General features: G+C 43.2%; 1 protein-coding gene across 3 annotated transcripts; it reads right to left on the minus strand.

Moving 5' to 3' along the window:
• Positions 1 to 257: 257 nt before the first annotated feature.
• Positions 258 to 7170, minus strand: RPS24 (ribosomal protein S24). 3 transcript variants are annotated; one of them, XM_012762465.2, is made up of 6 exons: positions 7034 to 7170; positions 5648 to 5713; positions 5345 to 5554; positions 3904 to 4014; positions 1179 to 1200; positions 258 to 344 (listed from the first exon to the last, which is right to left on the minus strand). In XM_012762465.2, exons 1-5 carry the CDS (start codon positions 7034 to 7036, stop codon positions 1198 to 1200), a joined length of 393 nt encoding a protein of 130 aa, XP_012617919.1. In that variant the 5' UTR covers positions 7037 to 7170; the 3' UTR covers positions 258 to 344; positions 1179 to 1197. The 3 variants fall into 3 exon arrangements, with proteins under 3 accessions (XP_012617919.1, XP_012617915.1, XP_075866216.1); XM_012762461.2 differs by lacking the exon at positions 1179 to 1200; XM_076010101.1 differs by lacking the exons at positions 258 to 344; positions 1179 to 1200 and adding an exon at positions 3234 to 3254.
• Positions 7171 to 10065: the final 2895 nt, after the last annotated feature.

Genomic DNA, 10065 nt, shown 5'->3' on the forward strand with positions numbered 1-10065 from the left:
AGCTGGGACTACAGGCATACACCACCATGCCCGGCCAATTTTTTCTATATATATTAGTTGGCCAATTAATTTCTTTCTGTTTATAGTAGAGACAGGGTCTCGCTCTTGCTCAGGCTGGTTTCGAACTCCTGACCTTGAGCAATCCGCCCGCCTCGGCCTCCCAGAGAGCTAGGATTACAGGCGTGAGCCACCACGCCCGGCCAGACTAACTTTTAACACCCACCAAAAACTAAATATATTTCAAACAACCAGGCACGTCAAAGTTTTTAAGTTTATTAATCTTCTTGTGAAAAATCCAAACGATGGCTGCAGGTAACGCCACTGCAGAATCTTTACTCCTTCGGCTGTCAATCAAGAGAAAAGAAGGTTAGTCAAGTCAGCAACTGCCTTTAAAATACTTCAAAAATTAGTCTTCAACAAATTCCAAACAACACTCATGCAGAACAAATATTAGTAACCTAGAACACATCAAGTTATTTGTGTAATCATAACAATGTAAGCATTAAGAAAAAACTTACAAAGATTCAAGTTAGGAATGAAAAAAAATGGGTTGGTTAAATATTACTAAATTTTAAAAACAAAACCATGTCACTGTTACCGTGTTTCCCTGAAAATAAGACCTACCCATAAAATAAGCCCTAGCAGGATTTCTAAGCATTTGCACAATATAAGCCCTGCCCCAAAAATAAGACCTAGTGATGGGCATGGCTACACAGCATATCTGCACAACCCACGCACTTCCTTGCGGAGAGGTAAAGAAGACGAGCAGCCCTTCTCATCTGCCCCATGAAAGCTCTATTGCTCCACATGAGAGATTGGGGCCAATGGTTCTAAAGGAAATAGTCACAAGAAACTCAGGATGGAATTCGGGGTTTAGAGAGTTATGATGATGCTCCAGAAGACGATGACTTCACTATATTTGAATGTAGATTGTTGTACTGTACTTAAAAAAAATAACACATCCGATGAAAATAAGCCCTAGGGTGTCTTCTTGAGGAAAAAAATAAATATAAGACCCTGTCTTATTTTCAGAAAAACACGGTAGTATTTTAACAGATTACAACTCTACAAAGCATTTGTAAATCTACTTCTAAATCTATTTCACACGATCTACTTTTAAACTACTGCATCAGTAAACTAAGGAGTCTAGTGATCTACATCAAAAGCTCAAATTATACCTGTTATCCAATCTCCAGCTCACTGAATCAGTGGCGGGGAAGGGAAAAAGAGGAAAGAGGGAAAGAAACATTTCATTAATAGTCCCTTTTCAAGCTCCAAAATAATCTGCATTTAAGTGCATGCAATTGGGATATCTTAAAGACAACCATTTTGTCCTTTGCAATTGTATACAGAATACCCCTTAAGACACTCATTGATTTTATTCCTCCCAATTCTGAGAACACTTGGCCTGATTACTGTGGTTCTTAAGCAAACAAGGTGGCATAACTTCACAAGGAAGAGACCATTATGCCAAGGAGGCACCAGTCCAGGATGCCACTGCCTACATATTGATGAAGTACACACCCCTGAGCCTCAGGCCCCCTGCTCTTGTTGAGCACACTAACACCACTGTCAGACTTGAGGATCATCACAGACTAACATCTAATTTAACCTCAGTGGGAAGGCTCTAAACCAGCCATCCCAATCTTTTTGGCACCAGGGACCATTTTCATGGAAGACAATTTTTCCACAGATCAGGGAGGGGGCGTGATAGTTTCAGGATGATTCAAGCATGTAACATTTATTGTGTACTTTATTTCTATTATAATATATAACAAAATAATTACACAACTTATATAGGTTAAGGACCCTTGCTCTAAATGATCAGGCAAGTCTTTTAAAAGCTGTCTCAGTCCAATGCTTTAAAAGACACCATTCATTCACAGCCACAAAAGTAATACAAATTAGTATTTTAAGGGAGGCACAATTTAGATTAAGTAAATGTACAGTTATTCCTCAAATGAGACTACTTATGCCTTAGTTTAAAACACTGCAACCAAAAGGCAAGAATACCAACTCTAACATCTGAACAAAACAGGATTAAAAGTAACATAGCTATGCCTGACATGTTTTTTTTCAGAGCCAAAGAATTTATGTGCTCATTTATGCAGTCATTTTCCAACTGGCTTTTCAGAGCAGTGCTAGTGAGATGCACCAGCTCAACCCGCAGCAGGAACATTGATGGCTCAGGTCCCCATAGGTAGCCCCTCTGTACAAGTGGGACTCAAAGGCTGAGTCCACTAACTCGTGGAACTCAAAGGCTGAATGAAGAAAAGAATCATGTGTTAGACATCCTTCAGACCTAGGTCAGAAGACAAATTTTGACTGACTCTTTGCAACTTCTCAATAGGTACAATGCTCACAAACAGGAAGCAGTTCTAAGGAGTAGCTCCGCTGGCAGTTCATTTATTACTGCTAACTCCATGGCACTGGGAATTACAGTCCTGGGCAGGCAATACTAAGTTTACTGCCTTGCCTGCCAGGGAGTGATTGATTATAAAAGGAAGCCACTGGAGCCACAACCACTGTTTCAAAACCTCACTCCCCCCACCCCACTCAGCCCACTTCACATTACAAACATGGGCTATTCAATGTGCAAAATGTGTTTAAAATAGGGTAGTGAGCCATTCTGACCAAATGCTTGTGGAAAAGTGCTTATCTATCAAAAGCTTTGGTGTGAATATACAAACAGCTCGATAAACTTTCTATTAAAAAAAAAAGACACCAGGCTGACTATTGGAGTTTAAGTAATAACAAACAATGGAAACAGTAAAAGGCAGTTTTGAGTGGCTACCACTAGGACAGAGGCTTTGCCAAGTTTTACGAACCAGTTTGTTACCAGAGCTGCCAGAGAATCATCTGTTTCCTGGCTCCAGAGGGAAAGACTGCTCCCTAGATGAGAGCCCTTCCCAAGCCCAGTGTTAGCTAAAGCCATCTCCTTCATATGTGATTCTCTGCAATGCAGATCTCCAAGTGGAAGCTAAAAAGTGTCTACTGGGTAGAGCACCCACCTTCCTCCAGTGAGTCACTTCATCATGTAACATGCATTTTTTAGTTTCCAAAATAAACGTGATTAGAGTTTTTCTCCCTTGTTCATAATATACTATCTTAAAACATAGCATTGGCCTTGTCATAGACCACACTATAAAACTGTCGTCCAAAAGCCAACATGCAAAGCATCAAAGCAAACTCAGTGAAGGTGATGCATCCCCACACCGTGCTCATAATCTCAGTACCTGCTAGACACTTCATTTCTGATGAACAAGAAATCCAAGAAAGTAGAGGGGAAAAACAAAAACAAAAAAAAGTTCACAGAACACTTGATTATTTGTAAATTAACAACCCAACACCTTAATTCCATACAAACTATTTAAAAGGTAAAACTATTTCAACTATTTACAGCTGGCAAAGCTGGTAGCTACTTAGCATTACAATCACTTAGGTCTTGGCCAACCAGAGAGGAAAGCAATCCGAAATCTCTGCTGCCTCTCCAGCGTGCCAGGAAAAAAAAATGGGCCACATTGGTCCAACTGCTTCTTAAACCAGTGTCCACATTAAGAAAATGAGTTAAATCCCAGGGAGCGAGATCCGCTCCTCCTATAACAGTCTATGCCAATTAGCAGTAAAATGAAAACTTTTTGTGACAGGTCTTGAAAGGTACCCACCAGGATCACTGAACCAATGTGGCCCCCACGCTGTGCTATTCTGAGGGTTGGGATAAGCTACTCTACTGAGGTATTAAGACACTATGCTACATAGCTTCTCAAAGCATGTTACCTTCTATAATCCAGAAGAAGAGGGAAAAGAAAAAACATTAAGAAAGGTTATTAACAAAACTCTTCCTTTTCTAGAAACTAAAGACCTATAATTAATGACATTTGTGTTTTCCTAGATGAACTATACCTTTTTGCCAGCACCAACATTGGCCTTTGCAGTCCCCCTGACTTTCTTCATTCTGTTCTTGCGTTCCTTTCGCTGCTTTCTTGATGTCTTTTTCTTCTCATACAGGCCATGCTGAAGGAGAAAGGTGCATTCTCTAGGTGACTTGCCAGTATTAACTCATCATTACCCACCAGAGCCTGGTAGGGAAACTTAAGTCAGAGCTTAAGAAATGCAGCTTTCCAAACCCAAACCTTTCAAGTACACTTAATACCTGTTTGTGGCAGAACAAATGAATGAAGAGACAAGTACAGAATAGCCTCACAGGAAACAAATGGTCCACCTGACACTCTTTGAATGGGAAATTCAGAAGACTAGCTGTTATTGCCCAGCCTTGAACCCATGGCTGTTTTTTCTTCTTTTTTACACCACCAAAACAACAAATCTCCCAACTGGCTTCCCTTCAAGGTCTCCTTCCATTTCGTCTTCCTATCACTCCCTGATGAAGAGAAGACTGTACGAAGATCTTGACCCTCCCCACCAGGAAGATTTCAATCTGCACTCTGCCCACCTTTGCACTTCCTGTTCCTGCTGCCTAAAAGGAACAGAAGACTGTTTCTAAATCTTTACAAGGATCTCAGCTTCAATGTCACCTCCTCAGCAAGGCCTTCTCAGAACATGAACCAAACTAAAAATAGTGTGGGCTTGGCGTGGAGGCTCACGTCTATAATCCTCGCACTTTGGGAGTCTGAGGCAGGAGACTGCTTGAGCCCAGGAGTTTGAGGTTGCAGTGAGATATGATGACTGCACTCTAGCCCACGTAACAGAGTGAAACCCTGTCTCAAAAAAAAAAAAACCAGTGTGGCATTTATCTACCACTTCACCTGGATTTTCCCTCACAGATATTGTATTGGCAAGATTTAAGAAAGTAAAATAGGTTAAAAGGGAACATAAACATAGCATTTCAAGCTCATAATGTTTGCTTGTTTACTAGAATGTAACCTATGGAGCTTGCCCTGTTCACTGCTGTAGTTCACTCTATATATAGTGTATGGCACTTAGCATATGATCCAACACCCATGTTTCCTGGCTACCTATAAGATTAAGTCCAAACTCAGACATTTGGTATTAAAGGACCTCAATGAATTTGGTGCCAGGCTACCTTTCCAAACCCATCCCCCTACTTCCCCTGTGGATAATGACTCTCACCCATAGCCCCTAATCTCCACGAGCACTATTTTATCTGCCCTTGGAACCCACCTAAATGCCAGACTCCAATTCTGAACCCCCACACTCCACCTGTGCATTCTGTCAAGTAACTTTTTCTCTTAACCTCTTCAGAGTTCTTCACATGTCTATATGTTGTCCTTCCCAGACCTCTTGGTCTTGCCCATTCTACACCAACAGAATACTAACGAAAAAAAATAAATCTTCAGTAACTGTTGAACAAATGAAAGACACCTACCCTTGCAAGTCTATGTTTGGGTTCATTTTTCTTTGCGTAATCCAAGGAATCGTAAATCATGCCAAAGCCAGTTGTTTTGCCACCACCAAAGTGAGTTCTGAATCCAAATACAAAGATGACATCTGGTGTGGTCTTGTACATTTTGGCTAGTTTTTCCCTAATTTCTGTCTTTGGTACTGTTGCCTTCCCAGGATGAAGGACATCAATGACCTAAAAGGAAATATCAAATTTAGTGTTTGTTATAATAAAATAAACCTTTAAAATAAAGAGCAATGAACCAAATGTTGATGTGCCCTTCCTCACCATTTGTTTCCTCTGAAGCAGTCGGTTGGTCATGAACTTCCTGGTCCGGATAGTTACTGTGTCGTTCTGAAAAGATAACACCCTAGTTAATAAAACTACTCAAACTTTTCCTAACCTTGCTGTAATTTTCCAAGACCTAGAACTATCCCAAACTCAGAGGACACTCAAAAGTTTTACGTGAATATGTAAACCTTACTTCACTTTTTAAGTTATGGCTATCACTCTGGAGGTTTCTCAACCTGACCACTATTGATACTTTGGTCTGGATAATTCTTTGCTTGGAAACTGTCCTGTACATTTTTAGTTATTTATAAGAATCCGTGGCCTCTAACCACTAGATGCCACCCAGTTTTGATCATCTAAAATGTCACCAGACTTGGCCAACTGCTCTCTTACAAGCAAATTCACCCTCAACTAAGAACCACCTTTCCGAAATAAAAACTCCTGCAGTTGATATAAAAGTTGCACTCACAGAATTGTGTTTATAACATCCTGCAGAAATCTGACACTAAGGTTGCACTCACTTCCTCCATATAATCTACCCTTCTTGGATAGCCACCCTGGAGTCCACAAAACATGGCATTTTATTAAGTAACTACCAAACAATATGGGCATTCAGTAAGTTTAGGCTGACTTAAAAGACAACAACTTTACCAAAAAGGAAGAGACTTTCATAGCAACAATGGACTTGCTAGACTTCTTTCCTCTGCAGTTCTGAGACACCACACTAAATGAAATTCACCTCAGTGGTACGGAATTCTAGGATCCGAGGGGGGAAAACACTGCTTGCAGGTGGAGTTAAAAACGGGAGCTGGAGCCTTTAACGATGAAGCTAAGAAGCAGTGACTGAGAACAAGACCACATTTTGGTTGTATCCCTTTTCGGGGCCTCAGTTTACCCAATATGGGCCGAGAAGACGCATAAATTAAGATGACAAGATTTCTAGCTTACACTTAGGAATGGTTTCGCACGCCGCAACTAGCCCGGGCGCTGCCGGCACCTTCTTCTTCGCCTCTTGGTCTGCCATCACCTACAGCCTGCCTGGCCCAATTTGGGTCTGCAGGAGCAACGTGTCTACTAGAGTCTATCCTCCAACCCATCTCCTGTGCCCCACGCGGTCGACAAGCGCAGCAGCCGCTCTCGCAGTGCCCAGGCCCTAGAGCTCAAAGCCCAGCGTGTCCGTGTCTGCAGTGCAGCTCGGCAGAGCAGCCCGCCTGCCCTGACTCCCCGCCAGCGGCCCGCGGGCCCTTGGCAACCAGCCTGCGCCAGACACGGCCAGAGAAGAGCAACGGGGCTTCGGGCGCCTGCAGCTCAGACGGTAGGACCAGAAAACAAAGGATGGCTCGGATACGCGGCCGATGACTGCACGGGTCCAGCGATACTCACCATGATGGCGGCAGATCCTCAAGCAGCCAGGGAGGAAAAGAGGGCCGCTTTTCGCCGGCCAATCATATCAACGCGCACGGAAGGACCCCTGGTGGCGCCGACGAGGGGGCGTGGCCCGGATCACGAGGCTGACCGTGGTAATGCCTGATTGAAAATGCCTATGGTCCCGCCTCACTGACCTTCGGCCACACCCCTGAGATTTCAGACTGGCCAATGAGGAGGCAGAGCTGCTCCGGCGGGCTAGGTTTACGCAAGCACGTGTTCCATTTCAGTTCGATTCATTATGCTGAATGGTGCGTACCCAGAGTCAACTGTAAACGAACCGATAGTTTAAAATGCTTCCTTCCGAGTTAAAGATGGGTAAGCCTGGAGGGCAGCTTAGGAGATCCTCCAGAGCAGCCTTCCCGTTTTACAGCTTAGGGAAACTGCAGACACCCTGACCCGAAGGCTCTGTTATTTCAAGTACACAACACTCCCCGTTGCAATTTATTATTCATAATATTTACTTTTCGGGCTTCTGTGGCAAGCCTAATTCAAAATAAAAATCCTTCTGTTCTTAGATGAATAGTGTAAAAAAAAAAAAAAGAAAAGAAAAAAATCTTTGGCTTTTTCTGCAAATCTTAGTTCTTACACAAAATTAGCTTTTAATAAATATTTGGCTGGTCCAGAAATGTTTTGCTTAAAGTGCAACAGACATGTAAAGATAAGGAATGTAGGCCGGTCACAGAGGCTCAGCCTGTGATCCTAGCACTCTGGGAGGCCGAGGCCCGGAAGGATCGTTTGAGCTCAGGAGTTCGAGACCAGCCTGAGCAAGAGTGAGACCCATCTCTACTATGAATAGAAAGAAATCAGCCAAATAACTAAAAATAGAAAATATGAGCCGGGCATGGTGGCACATGCCTGTAGTCCCAGCTACCTGGGAGGCTGAGGAGCCAGAAGGATTGCTTGAGCCCAGGAGTTTGAGGTTGCTGTGAGTTAGGCTGACGCCACGGCACTCACTCAAGCCCAGGCAACAGAGTGAGACTCTGTCTCAAAAAAAAAAAGGAATGTAAATGTGCATGTTCAAAGAGAAAAAATAGGAAGTACTTCCCAAAAGTTATCGTGGATGAGGAGACCAGGGTGCAGAATTTGAAGGCAGCTTTCTCATATTCTTCTATAAGAATAATTAAGATTCATTGAGTGATTGCTGTGTCTGTGTTACATTCTAATTATTTTTACCTTCCTTTTGCCCTTTAACCTTTCCATCAGCTCTAAGAAATAGGGTACCTATTACTCATCCTGGATAGATGGGGAAACTAGGACACAATGAGGTTAAGTAACTTTCCCAAGGCCACACAACTCTTAAAAAATCTTTTGGTTTGTTTTTTTCTTTGTAAAAGAAAGGGTTAATACAGTACAGCTTTTAGTGTTGCAGCCGCAGTATCAAAAGCTCTAGTCAGGTAGCACAGACTTGAAACCTTTAGAAGACCCAAGAGACGAGCAAGAGTGCTCGACCAGCTTCTAAAGAAAGGGGGGAATGTGAGGGGTCGAGACATTGCATACCTGCAAGGCCCACACCCCAGTGAAGCCGGGGTCGAGACATTGCACACCTGCAAGGCCCACACCCCAGTGAAGCCGGAACTAACATCCGGCTTCTGGAAACTGTTGCTTGCTTGCCATGGAAACCGTTGCTTGCTTGCTTGATTGCGCCAACTTTGCATTGTTCGGACCCCTGTATAGTGGGGCTGCCAGCCAACCAATCATGTTAAAGGTCAATGCATGATCCACGCGTGATCAGCCACTGCATAGCGTATGCACCATAGGGATAAAAGGCACGCTGCAACCCCAGTCGGGGTCCTTGCCTGCAAGAGTGACCACTGCGTTGGTGCTCTGGGGCTTGGACCCTGGCTAGCCAGAAAATAAACCTCCTCTTGTGTAATTACATCCTCGATGTCTCTGCTTTTCTGTCCGGTGGGGCTGTGGAAGGTCGGTCCCTAACATTTTAACAGAGATAATCAAGTTAAACCTACAACTTTTAAGCGGCACCTAGACTTCCGTAATGGGCACTGTAATTCCAGAACTTTCACTCTCAACCTCTAGATGATAAGTCACTCACAATTGAAATCTTGTTGGCATAATATTGTCAACATTACCCAAAGATACAAGTGGTTGAGTATTGAAATGAGCTAGTAAAACCTGATATGCTTTACTTAGAAAGGCTCCTTGGCATCTGAAAATAAGATAGCATCCCTTCTTAAAATTCAAAGGTCTTGAACCACTTTGTTAAGTTCTGTTTAGAGTTTTTCACAAATAGTAAGGAATTAGTGCCAGGTTCTGCAGCGCTGAGCCCTGGGGTGGTGTGGTTTCCTTGTCAGTTTCATGCACGAGGATATTACACCAGGATCACCTCTCACAGGCTGTAACAGACTGTAGGCAAACAATTTATTTCTTCAATACATTGAATGATCTTCGCTTCCCATTCTTCCCTTTTCTTTCCGTAGCTTACTATAGCTCAGTTTTCACTCCAAACTTACAACTTTTGAGCTTCTGTTTTGGTAATCAAGAATACAAATTTCATTCTCTTTTTTCACAAAACTGACTTTAAGAACTGGAGGCACATTCGCGTCCATGTTTTCTGCTCTGCTTATTTCCCTTGCTTGGTCGTCTACGTGGTGTCCTCTGTTCCATGGCTGGTCCATAATAGCCTCCCTCTTCTTCCCTTAAACAATTGGGGGCTCTTGATTTAGATGGTATTGATGTTGATGATGATTTTCGATTTTATGCAACTTTTGGCTCTCTGGCTGTCTAAAAGTCTAGAGGCAAAGGGTTGTATGTATTAATAGTTTCTCAGCAAGTGTCTGACCACCTAGCTAAATGGATCCGAAATAGGATTGTTAAAATACAGCGCAGGCCCTGATGCAGTTTCAAGGCCGTGTCGCCAGATGGCGGTGTAGGGAGAGAGTGCACAAAGCGGAGCGCCGGAAGCCTCTCTTGGCAGACAGACGCGCAGGCGAGTAGCGGAAGAGGAAGCGGGCACGTGGAACGCTCTACGG

Source organism: Microcebus murinus, chromosome 14 (assembly GCF_040939455.1).
Source record: "Microcebus murinus isolate Inina chromosome 14, M.murinus_Inina_mat1.0, whole genome shotgun sequence".
NCBI classification, from domain to species: Eukaryota; Metazoa; Chordata; class Mammalia; order Primates; family Cheirogaleidae; genus Microcebus; species Microcebus murinus.